The following is a 16,628-nucleotide window of genomic DNA, read 5'->3' on the forward strand; positions in this document are numbered from 1 at the left end:
TATATGCAGTATATTACATTTTATAATATTAATATAAGATGCATAAAGTCACATCTCATAGCTGTTTGAAACATAGAATATTAGTTTGAACATATGAATATTAGTTTGGTCGTTATTATGGTATTTCATAAAGTTTTAAACACATGATATTACAGAAAGTGGTTATGGATCAAAACATGCAGAGGAAGAAATTATTGGAAGAAGTGAGACATGGTATGGCAGAGAACATGGACTTGAGAAGTCGATGGCATGATCTTGTACAGCAACTTACCCATGAAAGGTGAGTGGTTGGATTATTTGTATCAAATGATGTAATTAAGTTCTACTAATTACCTACAAGGCATTCAATAACACTACTCCTGGTTACATTGATTGACTGTAAACCCACAACTTGTTCACTTCACTCAAACAACAAGTCTACTTCGTGTACCTGGTTGTAAAACAAAGTCATGTGGTGAGCGTGTGTTCTTGTGAGGAATGCCCCTCCTATGGAACATTATATACTTGAACTCCGTTCATCACCCACTGTCAATAAATTCAAGAAGGACATCAAGGCACGTCTGTTTGCAAGAGCTTTCTAACTTTTAACAATGATCTACTATTCCTGTTCAGTGCCATAGAATATTATGTCGCATTGAATTTTGACGCTATACAAATTCTTTTGATTGATTGATTGATTGATTACGATAAACTTGTGTGATTGTTTCCATATTCTTGATAGTGCTCAAAACAACAACAACAACAACAACAACAACAACAACAACAACAACAAAACTACTGTCCATTACAGTAAACAAGACCACGATACAAATACAAACCCTGTCAAATATTCAGACTCCATGTTGAATTATAATGTATTAAGTTCATCATTCTGCCTCAATTAATCTTCAGAATTACTAACAGTACAAATTGTCACCAACCATAAATCAATAAAATTATTACTACATGTATATATTGTCATGTTGACTCTTAAAGGGGCACAAGCTGAGTTTATAAGCATTTTCACTTACGTTAAAATACTCACAAAATACTTTGATAAAATTATTCTTAGTAATATAATGATTATGTCAATGCATATCTTTTATGACATTGCAATTTATGTTCCGACATTGTTAGAACTGTTGATTGCATAGGAGGAACTTCCTGTATATTTTTGGTACGTATAATAAATTATGTCATCGGATCATTCATAAGTTATATCCTGATACCAGGTTTGAGTTCAGTTAACTGCAAGTCATGGTAAGTATACACCAGTAAGTAGAATACTGTGAGTAGCTTTTAATATGTAGAAAAAATTACATCCCAAAAATATATAAACTTAGCCTGTACCCCTTTAAAGTATGTGTATCTTGTATGACAAAATAAAATGAAGTATAAAAATGCTAAAGTCATCCATAGTGTACTAATAAGTATATCAATGGACAAGATCATCCAAAATGTACTAATTCTGGTTCTCTTCCTGTAACTTGTAGAGCTGTGTGGTACGATCCCGAGTATTTCCCAACTTCCTGGCAGTTGGATCCAACTGAAGGACCAGCTAGAGTTAGAAGACGTCTTCAAAGATGTCACCTAGGTTTGAACTTCAAATATTTGATGCCAGAGAAGAGATGTGATTACCAGGAAAGCTGTAAGGAGCCGCTGTCATATCTATTTGAAGATTGCACTGAGCACACTGACTCCGCTGTGCTTATATCTAGAACACAGACCAATGAGGCAATCAAGTACGTGTACAAACATTGTGATCATACATTGTAATAATAGGTTCTTGTACCCTGTCCAAGGGTTTTTTATTACTTATGAGTAACATTTCACCAGTTCAGGATGACAGGCTTTGTCAAACTGTCTGTTTGCTGGCTATACTGTTAGACGGCATACTGGTGGTGACATTATCATAAAGATGATGTAATTGGTATGCCCCCTTGTCGGATAGTTTGATAACAGGCCAAACATTAGATGGATTATCTAAGCATTAGAGGCTTCCTTCCCTGTCTTGCCATGGAGTCTTCCTCAGCAATAATGGTAAATCATTACTCGCAAGTACTAAGAACCCTTGGTCATCGTGCAAGAACGTATTATCAATATGTTTTACAGATCTGATGAATATTTAAGGATATTATCATACACAGTATGTCTTTTTAGGACAACTATACAATACTAACTATTGTCTCTGTGGTTTGCCGTTGCTGTTTTGTTCTGAATGGTTAATGTCTGCAGGGAAGATATGAACAAGAAGTGCGTCCCATTCAGCCCAGTTGTATAAATGGGGACCTGGTAGGATAGACGTTGCAATGTGAATGCTTTAATCCTATAAGCCAATAAAAGGCTGCAATGGATTGTTTGCTCTCCTTAGAGTTGAAGAAGTATTAAAGGGATGTTGTGTCACTATAGGTCTGTGCCAAGGGTATAAATTGTATAGTACTATGATTTTGACATTACATTTGTTGTGAAGGCACTTCACAGATAATTACCATTATAATTGTTATTAATATACTTTGATGTACAGAAATACAGCCAAGTGTTCCAATGTGACACCGTCATCAGAGACACCAGGTGAACTCCTCATTGGTTCAAATAATGTCTACTTTGTTGGTGATGATGGTGTTCTTGACAGTAATTCAACATGGGTAAGTTTTCACACATTTTCTAATTTCACATCTGGAAACAAATTGTTATTGTTATTAAAGTGCAAGGGAAATTTCAAGTTTCGATTTTGCACTGTAAAGATTTTCTTTCAAGACATATTTTCCCCTCTTCACATTTAATGAATTTAATGAAGTTTTGTGAATGTGTGTGTCAGGAGGGAGGTGGGGGGTGGGGGGGGTGGGGGTGGGGGGACGGGTGGGAAATAAAATGTGTTCTCTCACAAAAAGAGTGGAGTATACAATCTTGATTGCAATAGTTCTAAACTTTGTCTATTTTTTTTTTTCGTTTCCCAAAACAGGAAAAACAGGGTGAGGGAGAAGTGATGTCATTGTCATGGTCTTATGAAGATATTAAAGAGATTCATCGACGATGGTATCAGCTGAGAGATGATGGATTGGAAATATTTCTGACAAATGGCAAAACGTTCCTCTTAGCCTTTGAAAATCAGAAGGTAGACAGATTTATTGCATCACAAATATTTTACTTGGTGACTCTCAAGTATCGTTAGCAAGTTCCAGAGTGTAATCGCCGTGCTAAAAATCACAGACAAGAGTATAGAAATTGTCTGTAGAAAATGTTATCTTGTTGAGTGCCCTCAACATACAGACAAGTAATACCTTTTGTTTATTGCATGTTTTAAAACTTGAGCGAGAGGTATGGGCAATTTATCACATACATAAAACTATGCAACTTTGAAAGGGATTATCATAAACATAACATTTACTAGAGCAGGAGAGGAAAAGAAACAATTTTCTTATTTGGTGACATTTTGATTTCCCACCATTTTTTGTTGTCAGTAGTGTTTTGAGGAATACATGAAAGTGAGCTTTTATCTAGTAACTTGCAATGGAATCATAGTGACTTTATTTTGTGACTGTTTGTAATACAGGAAAGAGACTATGTATATAAACAGTTACTGTCCATGGATCTACCCAATCATGTGGAGATAGGCAACATTGGTGCTAATATCGGTGCAATAACACAAGCCTGGAGGTGTGGACAAATGACAAACTTTGAATATCTAACACAACTCAATAAGATTGCTGGAAGAACATTCAATGATCTGATGCAATATCCTGTCTTCCCATTTATCCTGGCTGACTATACTAGTGATGAATTGAACTTAGAAAATAACAAGTCATTCAGGTAACTTGAAGTCATACATTTGTTATTGGTCTGTAGTGTGTGTATGTATGTATGTATGTATGTATGTATGTGTGTTTGTTTGTGTGTGTGTGTGCGAGTATGTATGTGTGTGTTCTTATACATGTGTGTGTGTGTATGTGTGGTGTGTGTGTGTGTGTGTGTGTGTGTGTGTGTGTGTGTGTGTGTGTTTGTGTTTGTGTGTGTATGTGCCATGTGTGTGTATTTGTACTTGTCTGTGTGTGAGTGCACAAGTCTGTGTCAGTGTGTGTAACTACTATTGCTAACACATTCCCAGTCATAGACAATCACTATATGTCATACAACAGCATACAAAATAATATATGTCATATACTGTCATACAGCTGACGTTGCTAATCTTTATCTGTTTTCAGAAATCTGTTGAAGCCAATAGCAGTGCAATACAAAGATATGGAATCAGTGTATATAGATAGGTATAAGGTAGGTATCATGAAAACAGACCTAGTAAAACCAACTCAACAGTGTGTGGTACCATGATGTAATCCTACAAGAAGGATGTAGAGAAATCCACAGCCTGGCAGTAGATGATGATGCATACACAAGTTAAGCTTACTACTGACGTGGTGCATTCTCTTGTATTCTCGCTGCTCAACAGAAAACACTGTCTCTTGACTGTAGAATACAGTGTAAACGTTCAAAGACAGACTACCACATATTCAGGTTGTCACACACAATGCATTACAAGCTTTTTGTTCATACATTTCTAGTCCATAGGAAGTATAATATTTGACCTACTGACCTTGTCGGATGGGTCATAGTAGTAGTGACCGGGTGACAGCTAGTCACAACTTTTGGAATCCCTTTGAATTGAGTTTTGTTGAAACCATCAAAGTTTTCATTTCTCTTATTGTATAGTGGTTGAAGGAAGAGTTTGAGAAGCCAGAGATTGTCCATGGAGTAGAGTTGATGCCACCAACTGAACCACATCACTATGGATCTCATTATTCTAACAGTGGTACAGTACTACAGTATGTAGTCAGACTACCTCCATTCACTAAGATGTTCTTACAATACCAAGGTAAACCTTACAATATTCCACAAGTGTATTTTTTTTCATTTACTCTTACATATAGTGATGCTCTGTTTTGTTACCATCCAGTTTAAAAAAAAAAAATTATAACTCAATCAGTTTGTTTCCTAGGATCACAGGTTTTGATTCTTCCCCCGTCACTATGGTAATAATATAAACAGATGATAAAAAAGACAACAAAAAGTCTTCTCCATGTTGCAAACATGATTGGGCTTTATCGAACAAACAAAGATAACATAGTTTCAAAAATATTAGATTTGAGTAAAGTGCTGGGAAAAATTTGATTGAGATAAAAACTGATCACAGTAACTGTATTCACAGTTCTCTGGTATAAGTCATGTCATCAATAACTCTATGCAGCAAGTTGCTTGTATAATTTTTGATCAATTGTGAGTGTTGTATATTACATTTTGTTTTTCAGGTTTTGTACCATAAAACACTCTGGTAGTGTGTGTAGCGTAAAATAAAGATTGATTGATTGATGTCATCACTAATACTTGATAATGTCTTTCATCAATGACACAACTCATCATCTGTTGTTGTCATAGCAGCACCTTAAACATTTAGAAAGACTAAACCCCTTATTTCATGCATTCCCATCACAGATCAGCACTTTGACCTGCCTGATAGAACTTTCCACTCAGTGGGAACAGCTTGGAGACTCTCATCCCGAGAGTCAACGTCAGATGTCAAAGAACTTATCCCAGAATTCTTCTTCCTGCCAGAATTCCTTACAAACGGTGAAAGTAAGTTTAGATGTGTCCATTAGATTGATACACTATGTAATATATATTAACCACTACAGACGGAATGTAAAGTTTGGGCTAGCTGATAAAGTCAACCTAAATAATTTGGAAGGAGTATAGTATGTGCTAGGTATAATAGTACTTTAGTTTCACTGCATAACTTGTATTATCAAAAAAAAAGTTTGTCATCTTTGTTTGATATTTCATCGCACACGACAACTTTGTGCTTCTTTACTGAACATGATCATAACAGTCAGCCATCTGTAAGGACAACATTTATACATATTTAGTTCTAGCTATACTAACACATAAAAAAACAAACCTGACCCTAACATTCACTATACCATGCATAAGCCAAAAATATGGAATTTATTCCCTAGTCAGTCTATGTCATGACAACACGTGTCTATGTCACTACTTCTGCCGTGTTCAAAATTTGAGTCAAATGCTCAAAATTGCCATTACTTACCCCGATTTTTTTTTTTTGATATTGCTGTTTTTCTTGGAAAATACTTGTGACCTAAGGGTTCTGTCACTGCTTGTCTATTGACTCATAGTGACAAAGACCCCTTAGGTCACTCTTATTTTCGTTGGCTGAATGAAGACAAATATTGGGGAATAACATTGAATTGTTTTGTTGTACATGTAGGATATAACTTTGGTCGTAAACAGTCTGGTGAACCAGTAGATCATGTTATTCTGCCTCCCTGGGCCAAGCAGAATCCTAGGTTGTTTATACTGATACATAGACAGGCCCTGGAATCTGATTATGTATCACAGAATCTACACGGTTGGGTTGATCTTGTGTTTGGTCTCAAACAGAAAGGCAAATCAGCAGTTGAAGCCATCAATGTGTTCCATCCAGCAGTAAGTATGATGAGTTGTCCATTAGGAAACACTTAGGGGAGCTTAATATGATGAATGAATACTATCCTAACAATTTGAGGGAGCTTTACTAGTATGATGAATTAACGAATACTTAAGGGAGCTAGATACGACCTGAACTATCATGTGCAAGCACACATATATACACAACACACACGCACAACACTCATTGGTAAACAGACATCATATTTATGTATACATACTTGCATACAGATGTGTGTGCCCCTGTACATATCAGTCAATCAATCAAAAGATTTGTAGAGCAACAAAATCCAATACAACATAATATTCTATGACACTGAACAAGAACAATAGTAGATTGTTGTAAATAGTTAGACAGCACAGAGAAATAGATGTGTCTTGAGATCCTACTATCGAAAGTGGGTGATGAATGAAGTTCAAGTGGTATTTGCACTGTTCCATAAGTGGGGCGCTGCTCGCAAGAATGTATGCTCACCATATGACTTTGTATTACAACAGGGTACATCAAGTAAACTTTCGTTGTGAAGTGAACAAGTTTTACATGTACACATATACTCACACTCGATGTCGTACACGTACAATTTACATATGAAAGTGAAATACATTTTAAATTAAATCAGTGAATGGTGACTTGTTTCTTTCAGACATACTTTGGTTTGGATGTGTCAAGTATAGACGATCCTGTAAAACGAAGAGCAATGGAGACAATGATTAAGACATATGGCCAGACACCACGGCAATTGTTTACCCATCCACATCCACACAGAACTCATCCAGAATCATCCATGTATCCTGAAGTAACTGGAATGTATTCACCGGGAATATTCTCACTCATGGCAACTAAAGATGCCAATAAGGCAATTCAAAATAAAATTGAGGTATTAAAAATAAATGCAATTAAAAAATATGTACCAGAGATTACTTGCACCAGTGCCCATGCATACTAGTGGTATTTACTCTGCAGTGCAATACCAAAAACATTATTGCATACCTGCATGCAAATGATATGCAAATGAGGACATGATCGTTAGTTCTATACGAAAGCGTGATCACATAGTGTCAATTTTATGGAAATTTATTGTTTCAGATAAACATATGTAATAATAACAGAACCCCATGCTGCGTGAGTTCCAGTGTGGGGTACTCAAGGGTATTTGCACTCATGCTTGCTGTGTTTTCTGCTGCACTTTCACTCACCACATTTGTGAAAGTACTGCCACAGAGAACACTACAAGCACTCATACAAATACCCTGAGTATGCCACACTTGCAATTGTATGTCATGGGGTGCTGTCATATTATGAAATAATGGGATCTCTTCTTAAAAGAAACTGTCATAAGACAATCAAGGCAAATACATTTTTTTTAAATCTTTCAATTTCATGTCAAATCAAAATTGTACAATAATTAAAAACAAATTCTGATATTGATGTGTAAGGCATAATTGAAATATTTAATATAAATATGAAATATACGTAATTTTATCAATATTGTCATTTTTTTTTACAGAGACCCTTAGAGCAAGTGAGAGGACTGAAATGGGGGAATTATGTAGGTTCTCCAACTGCCCCTGAACCTAAAGTATGTTGGAGAGAAAATTACAACACTGTTGTCGCTAAGCTGGTTGCCTTGCCAACTGGATCTCTCTGTGGTCTGGCAGCTAATGTTTGTTTGTTTGTCATGTATGCCAAAGAAAAAGGTAAGAGTTGGTATCTGTAGTCTTTCACTTTGAAGACAAGGAGTAGAAAGAACGATTTTACTGCATTTCTGTTAAAGCCAAAAATAGTAAAAGCAAATAATCACCAGTAGAGTGGTTCCATATTATATCCACCCAATAAATCCTTGAGTTGCTATATATCGATTATTAAGGTATAAAATATACAATTGTACAATGGGCATTTTCTTGTGTACAGACATTTTTAAAAATTACATTCTTGTGTTCAATAAGACTTCAAACTTCAATTTCAAATTTGAAGCAAGACTGTACGTTCTTTCAGATTCGTAGCTAGAATAAAAATTACTACTTACTCTCACAAAGTCAAAACATGTTTCTGGAAATTAAATCTCCAATTTTCACTGTCTTGGTCACCATCATTTAGGGGTTCACTGCTTTGGGCTTGACATGCACAACAAGTTGGATATCAACTGAGAATTATTTGAAATATCATACATGTATATAGTTGTGTCTAGTAGTAATGTTGGTGAAGAAGCATGTACTGTACTATGTCATAGATGCTGTGTAGGGTTTGTGATTATGTCAAATCACCTTTATACCAGTTTGGCCAATAATCTATTGAACTCCTAGCTAATACTAATTATATTATTGTTCACAGGTGTAAGTTCAATACATACTACAGACATTGAGTGGTCGGCCATCTTGAGTTGGGGTCACCCTGATGGGGTCATGCGACTAAAACAGAAACGAAATACAGATCCCATCAACTTTATACATACCAATACAACTGACCAGGTAAAATAGACTACTTTTAGTTCAAGTATGATTGGAGGATATGTTATGGGTGGGGTGGGGGCTAATTGATAGACATGGCTAGAACATTAAAGCTCATATAGTACCTATGAAACTGCCATTTTAGAGAGTATTACAGATTTTTTATCTCCTAATGTTGGACTACGGTATTATGGAAAGAAATCCATCATTGTATTTTTGAATTACAATTTGGCAACTGTATTCGTAAAAAGTTGGCTTGATACATGGTGGGAAGTGTCGAGATGCTGACCCAGGATTGAAAATTGTCCCTTTAAACCCCAGTGTTTGAATCCCAGGTTCCCAATTTGATACTTATCAGTGGAGCCGTAATGATCAGAATCATTGTTTTATTCAGGATCCATGTTTTTTATAGCTCTGTCTGCCAGCTCTTTTTCTCACCCTAAATTATAATTTTAGGAAGACAAATTACAATTCTTGTCACCCAATGTGTTTCAGCCTGTTTATATATTATTGTAATATTTTATAATCATTTTTTAATTTTGTGAAACATAGGTTGGAATTGTTCTATTTATTAAACTAGATGAGATGACTTTAACTTTCTTGTTTATGTCCCATATTACATTTTTCTAGAAAACCTATACACATGCGTACATATCATGCAATACTATTACCGGGTACTATTGAAATGTAAACTAAGGTGAAACTTGTTGGTGTATTTACAGATATCCTGTTGTAATGGTCTATCAGACTGTAGACAATTCTTTGCTGGTACTGTATCAGGTGTGGTCTTAGTGTACAACACCAAGTACAACCCTAGCAGGGTAAGTAGTAGTCCACACAAGTCGTAATTGGCCTGCAAGACTCCAGAATAATGGTTGGACTCTAGAAATGTCAACATAGGAGAGATATCATTGAATCTCGAACATGAAGAATCTTGTGTTTCACACCTTGTATTCATTTATTCACATTCATTTGGTGAATCAAATCAACTTTGAAATTTAATGGAAAAATGAGATATGAAAATTATTATCTTGATTTATATTCTGTTTGATTTGGTTTCAGTTGTCTAACATTGAGGTAGTTGGTAACAGAGTTCGTCTATATGGTCATAGCAGTGCAATTACATGTCTGTCTGTATGTACACCGTACAGTATCCTAGCTAGTGGTAGTCAGGATGGAACTTGTATCATCTGGGACCTGAACAGGTAAAAAAAATATGCATTGTACTGAGCTGTCATGTTATCAGATCACCCTGAACCCCGAATAAGATGGGAGTTAAAATACCTTGGAGGTCCTAGCCTTTACCTGATTGATTGATATCTACTATCAGACGATGTATTGAGTTACCCTGTTTACCGCGCTGTCGCAATACAACATTAGCTTCATAATCTCTGTTTGTCGTGACTATGTTTCAAATGAATAATGTAGCCACACACTCAAAAGTCGTTATCCAAAACCTGTATGTTAAATTACATAATCATTATGTAAATGACATGTAAATGATCACATGTCCACTACATGTGCATGATGATGCATTGCCTACACTTAGCAAGGCATGTATATATTTGCATAACTGGCTATAATGAATAATAAAAGTCTGAGGAGTTTTCATGGTTGAAGGGACTGCATGCTGTCATGACAACACTACTGGGAAAACAATTTCAAATTGTTATTATTAATTATGACAATGTAATCAAGACAATCTGAGAAGACAAGGGCTAGGAGGTTTGACCAGCTAACAATGTATCCCGACAGTGCAGTAAACAGGCTATAGGGCTAGGAGGTTTGACCAGCTAACAATGTCTCCCGACAGTGCTGTTAACAGGCTATAGGTACAACCAGCACCATAAACAGGCTACCATGGAGCATAGATGTAACTGTCTATTGTTCTAACATCTTTGAAACATGACAAAAGATAGTAATGAGCAAATTTCAAAAATTTATAGTTCCAAACTCCACCAACCATGGTATGTGAAAGATAACAATAGGACGAAGTACTCTCTCTTTCTTTCTATAACCTCAATGTCCACTCTACAAAAATATCATCAAAGATGCTATCAAGAGACAGAAGTACTGGGATAATAACAATTACTGATGAGTCATCTGTGTTTGTTGTCTAGGTTGTGTTATATCCGTACATTGACAGGACATAGTGGGCCAGTCATAGCTACAGCCATCAGTGATACTATGGGAGATATTGCTACAGCATCGAGACCTGGTAAGCAACGTTCATATTTTGGAAATAGATTATACCTGTATGTAAAGCCCTGAAATAAAATGGTCAGAATTGGCATAACACAAGCACTGGATCATTGCCTTGCTTTGTATCTGTTATCAGATTGGTAAACTACAAATCAAGAAATGATAATGTTATTACATACATATCCATGTTAGCGCCCTCACCCGGGCAAGGATCAAATACTTTTTTTTTTACATGCTTTGTTTTTGGTAAACATTCTACACAGCGCCAAGGCATACCCTCTCCATTGTGTATTTAGCATGAAAGGAAATGACAACAATGCTGAATGCATATATCTTCTGCCAGTAATTTACCTTTGGAATATGTTCTTGTGAATACCTGCACATGCAAACAAATCTTCATTAAAACCCCCAACTTTTTCCTTCATTTTTTTTTAACTGCTCAAATTTGTTATTTTTAGATTGGACTATTTTTGTCCAACAACCATTTTGTAATTTTTTTAAAGTTGAGAATTAGGAGGGGTGTTTCATATGTTGTATTTTGTCATGTCAATATTTAATATACAGAGTGATATTTCTTGATATCTGTGTTGTTTTACAGATACTGGTGGCAGTGATTTGTACCTATGGACCATCAACGGTACCTTAGTATCACATATTCATTGTGATAGTGTCATTCACAGTCTGACATTCTCCCATGCCCCAGAAGGATGCTCTGTCAATGTGATTGCAGCAGGACTGCATACAGGCGTTGTCAGGTATGTACGAAGTACTGTTTGTATGAGATGCGTACGTTTCACAGGTGTTGATAGAAAATCAGTGTATAAATGTCTACAATATAATGGACCAACAAGATAGTGGAAAAGTGGACTTTAAAGGCCCATGTCAGAGTAAGATTCACATTTCAGTGAGAGAAAACCAGTTGTCTGGTTGAGATATAGAAAAAGTAAATCAATTAAGAACAAAAGAATGATCCTATCTAATCTGTATGGTTCCACTGATAAGATAATGCTAATGCGAGAACCTGGGATTGAATTCCTGGCCTTTAAAAATCTGGAGCTAGCCTTTGTTAGCCTTGTTAACCTGGTATATATATAGTCTTGAACAAGATCCTTAAATGTATCTTTATACCTTTGCCAATGTGATGTTGGGAACTCGGCAGGATTTCTTTATTTATCTCCCACTTTTATTGTCATTTTTTTGTTTTTTTTGTTCTGTGATCATCTGATACCTACATCGAACACAATAATATAGGTGTTCTCATACTGAATCTCATACTTACGCCAACCAGAATCCATCTTATAATATAACACTCGACATTTTAAATTGAAACAAAGAGAACCACCAAACAAGATTGATAATATCTTTGCCTGCACTCTGCACTAGAGCTATTTTAGAACATAGTGTACTAAACCCATATGTTTCAGTGCATTCTCACTTGTTGAGTAATTCATTCAACACTCTCTTTTTGTCCAAGAACACCTGAGGTATTGTGTCAGATGTAGGTACCATGTGCTCCCAGAACAAAAAAGAACAAATAAGAACAAAAGTAGGAGGTAGATAAAGAAATCGAGCCAAGTTCCATACATCAGATTGATTTTTGACTACCTTAAGAGCATATTCCATCGTATTACTGTCTATTTATTGCCATTGCAGATTATGGAGTAGTTGGGACTTGAAACCAGTCAGGGAGATATTTGCTGAAGATTTCAATAAACCTGTTGTAAGGTAAGAAAACTGTGGCGTGTTATTATATTTTATGAACAGAAACTATGGTCAAGTTACTTCTGAATCAGTTCACGGATGAATTGAAGGGTGTGTACACATAGAGAAACAATATCAAGAAAACCACTCGGAATATTTAGGGGAAGGGGTCAAATTCAACAAACATAGTGAAGTTAAAGTGTTGAAAAGCGATATCTGCTGATGTGATCACTTTGTTCTTGCTATTCAGTTACCTCACAAAATGTGTTTGATTAAACTTTGATATTTGGAAAGATTTGCTGTTGGGATATTCAATATGTTAACATGTATTCTCATATCTCTTACAACAGTCTGGTATTGTCAAACTTCACTATGTATGTTCCTATTCAAACACACACATTTCCATATCTCTTTCAGTTTGGTATTTTCACATGACTGTAATTTCCTGTATGCTGCAAACAGTGAAGGTACTGTCGTAGTGTGGAACAAATCTGAACCTGGCAAACACAAGATACCAACTTTTATTCCGTTTCTGAAGTGACGGACATCAGGAAGCAACACTGCTACAAGATATTTCATGATAGTACAGTAAAAAATACTTCATCTAACAAGCAGCTGATATACACGTTAGTTTGTACACAAATTTGTAATGAATTCATAGATTGGAAGGAGACTGTTGAAAAATATAGTGCCTGACAGAGACTATTGTCTAGGTGCAAAAAACCAAGAGCTTTAATTCAAATTTTCTGTTTTTACTACATCACATTTACTGGTAGACAGTGAAATATTGTCATTTTGGAGTAGTAAATTTGTAACAGTTGCAATGATACAGTGTGTCTATTATGGACTTTAATCATGCAATGATGTTAATGTACTGCTCAGAGAGAGTTACGTATCTCTGAAAGTGGTGGAATAATAGTTTCTATTGATGAATTATGAAACTGCAATGGTTGTCAAAAGTGGTCCAATAAATTTGAAACGACTTGAAGTGATGAAATCCCACCAAGGGAAATAAAAGTCAACGCAATTTAGGCAGTCCGTGAATCACAGAAATTAATATGGTGTTGACCATAACAGTTTTGATACCAAAATGCTTGTCAAAGTGGTCCAATAAATTTGAAATGAATCGATATATGAAGAAAAAAATGAAAAAGCAAAGAACAATGTAGGCGGTATTTGAATCATGTCAGATATGAATACATGTATGGGGTTGATATTAAAATCAAAGTTATCACCATCATGTTATAAAACGGGGGGCATTATTGTGCTATTAACACGAAGGCATTACTAGATTTTGGTAGTAATTGTGTGACTCAGTATGGTAAGATATACTGAAATGTAGATTCTGTATTTGATGTGTTGTTTAACTGATCATTGTCCTTGATGTTGATACTTTGACACCAAGCATACTAGATAAATTAGCAATGCAAAAAAACCTACCCAGATTCATTACCTCTGTAAGAATAGAATTGAATGGGGGAGGTAAAATGTTGGTGTTAAAACTGCCAAAGACAACTGCCAGTGTGGTCCTTGCTTGGGTATGTTTTGATTTGTGAGTGTCTACATTTGTGTTTTAGTGTGTTTCTGGCAGAAGCTGTGAGTCAGTTGATGGATTGTGTGTGTTTCTGGCAGGCGTGGTGAATCGCTCAGTTGATGTGTGTTTCTGGCAGGTGTGGTGAATCGCTCAGTTGATGTGTGTTTCTGGCAGACCAAGTGAGTCAGTCAGTTGATGTGTGTTTCTGGCAGGCAGGGTGAATCTCTCAGTTGATGTGTGTTTCTGGCAGGTGTGGTGAATCGCTCAGTTGATGTGTGTTTCTGGCAGACCAAGTGAGTCAGTTAGTTGATGTGTGTTTCTGGCAGGCGTGGTGAATCGCTCAGTTGATGTGTGTTTCTGGCAGACCAAGTGAGTCAGTCAGTTGATGACAAGTCTAACAACTGTATAATATATGTATAGTTTTATACCCTATCCTTTGCAGTCCTTTGTAAAAAAAAATATATAGAGTATGTGAGATATGTGGGGTATGTAGTAATATGTTGTGTGTCATGTCATGTCATGTCATGTCATGTCATGTCATATCAAAATGGTTATGTCAGAATTAGTACCACTGCATGTACAGACTGCAGACAATGATATTTACAGTACACCAAAAGACAATTTCCCCTCTGTTGTCTTTTAAGCTTATATGCTTTATTTGTGGAATACAAGTACAGATTGACAGTTAGTGTGAAGAGATGAATAGATGTGTCATATGATTGATTGATTTTGATAGGTTCAATCTAGGACAGAACATAGCTGTCATCGTGCACACATTTAACTTTAAGTTATTAATTGAATACTGTCCAAAATGTGTTAGTAAACTCTCAGACATGCAATTGCAGTCTCAAAAAACACTTGCAAATCATTTGTCGTTTTTGCAAGTCAGCACAGGTCTATATTGATAGTGTTGCTATAGTTACTGATACCAATTATAGCAAGTCAGCTGTTACAATGTTGCTATAGTTACAGGTACCAATTATAGCAAGTCAGCCATTTTCATGAAATGGTACAATGTTGATAAAGGTGTCTTTAATACAATATAATGATGTCAATTTCAGTTAGTAATCAGGATAAAGTATGAGTTATGTGAATTCCCCTTGTTTTCATAAGAGCGTTTGATCTAATGTAAAAAATCAGAATTTTTTTTTAGAAGATATGTTCATTTTTATTTTTATTTTACTGCAGCTGATTCTAAGTCCAATTTATACCAAGTACACAAGATAAAAATCAGCGGACAGACCTGGATGATATAATGTCAAATTAGTTTAGTTGTTATTTTTACTTTTCATATAACTTACATATATTTTGATTTAGAAGAATATATAATTTTTGCTATTTTTTAATTGTAGAACATTATTTCACACATATCCCTAGATTTACTTAGTGTTTTGATCTGTAAGCTTGGTGATTACTGTGGAGGGTGAGGGGGAGGGTAGGAAAGTATAAATTGATGGCTGCAATGCTGGGTATAGCACTATTTTAGAGGTACAGTTCCCGAACATATACCTGTACATTGTAAATGTCAAGTGACTTGTATGTTATGTATGGAATATTGCTTGCACAATATAAGTGTTACCTTCCACCAAAAAAGTGACGTTTTTTTTTTTATGTATATATGCAAATAGTATTACAATTTATGTACTACTTGATCTGTCAAATGTTATGCAGTGTGCCTGAGTTGTGTTTCTCTATTTACATTCAGAAAAGCCTGAAATATAACTCATTGGTATGTTCTAACCAATCAGAACCAATATTCAAATCACCTGATTATGTCATTACAAACAAAAATGATTGTGATTGGCCAAGATAAGTCAGGTGGTTTAACAAAAGTTTGTGATTGGATAGCTGCTTTGTACATGTTACAGGTGTGATTTTGACGAGTACAGATTATATTTGCTTCTTGTGCAATAAACAAGAGCAACAATAGCTACATTTGTTTTGACTATGAACTTCAAGTAGGAAGGAATGTTAGAAATTTGAAAAAAGGCAAAATGATTCTTGTAAACCATGTACCCTGCAATGATGTGAATAAATTAAATATGGATTGTTTCCTTAGTTACTTGATTGAGATGCCCATGATAATTCACACTATGCATCAGATGCTAAAAGTGAATCCTAGCTAAAATTGAACATAGAGGGCAGTATTTATTGGAAACATCTTTTGCTATCTTTCCTTGTCTGTATGGAATCAACAGCAGTATGTACTTACTTTGTTGTACATGGTGCTATTGTCAAACAATACAAATAATGAATGAATAAAAATTTATTT

The 16,628-nt window shown here is 35.5% G+C and overlaps 1 protein-coding gene across 1 annotated transcript in view; it reads left to right on the forward strand.

Annotated features, from left to right (window-relative positions):
• LOC144453765 (lysosomal-trafficking regulator-like) overlaps positions 1–16,583 on the forward strand; it is an 88,982-nt gene extending 72,399 nt beyond the window's left edge. Inside the window, exons 36-53 of the mRNA XM_078145114.1 lie at positions 156–280; positions 1,473–1,721; positions 2,504–2,624; positions 2,942–3,094; positions 3,533–3,789; positions 4,182–4,248; positions 4,684–4,846; positions 5,464–5,604; positions 6,254–6,471; positions 7,116–7,349; positions 7,980–8,169; positions 8,804–8,940; positions 9,642–9,740; positions 9,982–10,124; positions 11,040–11,137; positions 11,720–11,876; positions 12,775–12,846; positions 13,240–16,583. Of these exons, the coding sequence (XP_078001240.1) occupies positions 156–280; positions 1,473–1,721; positions 2,504–2,624; positions 2,942–3,094; positions 3,533–3,789; positions 4,182–4,248; positions 4,684–4,846; positions 5,464–5,604; positions 6,254–6,471; positions 7,116–7,349; positions 7,980–8,169; positions 8,804–8,940; positions 9,642–9,740; positions 9,982–10,124; positions 11,040–11,137; positions 11,720–11,876; positions 12,775–12,846; positions 13,240–13,363 (2,748 nt within the window). The 3' untranslated portion in view covers positions 13,364–16,583. The remainder of the gene's footprint in view (positions 1–155; positions 281–1,472; positions 1,722–2,503; positions 2,625–2,941; positions 3,095–3,532; positions 3,790–4,181; positions 4,249–4,683; positions 4,847–5,463; positions 5,605–6,253; positions 6,472–7,115; positions 7,350–7,979; positions 8,170–8,803; positions 8,941–9,641; positions 9,741–9,981; positions 10,125–11,039; positions 11,138–11,719; positions 11,877–12,774; positions 12,847–13,239) is intronic.
• The last annotated feature ends 45 nt before the right edge of the window (positions 16,584–16,628 follow it).

Source organism: Glandiceps talaboti, chromosome 2 (genome assembly GCF_964340395.1).
Source record: "Glandiceps talaboti chromosome 2, keGlaTala1.1, whole genome shotgun sequence".
In the NCBI taxonomy this organism is placed as follows: Eukaryota; Metazoa; Hemichordata; class Enteropneusta; family Spengelidae; genus Glandiceps; species Glandiceps talaboti.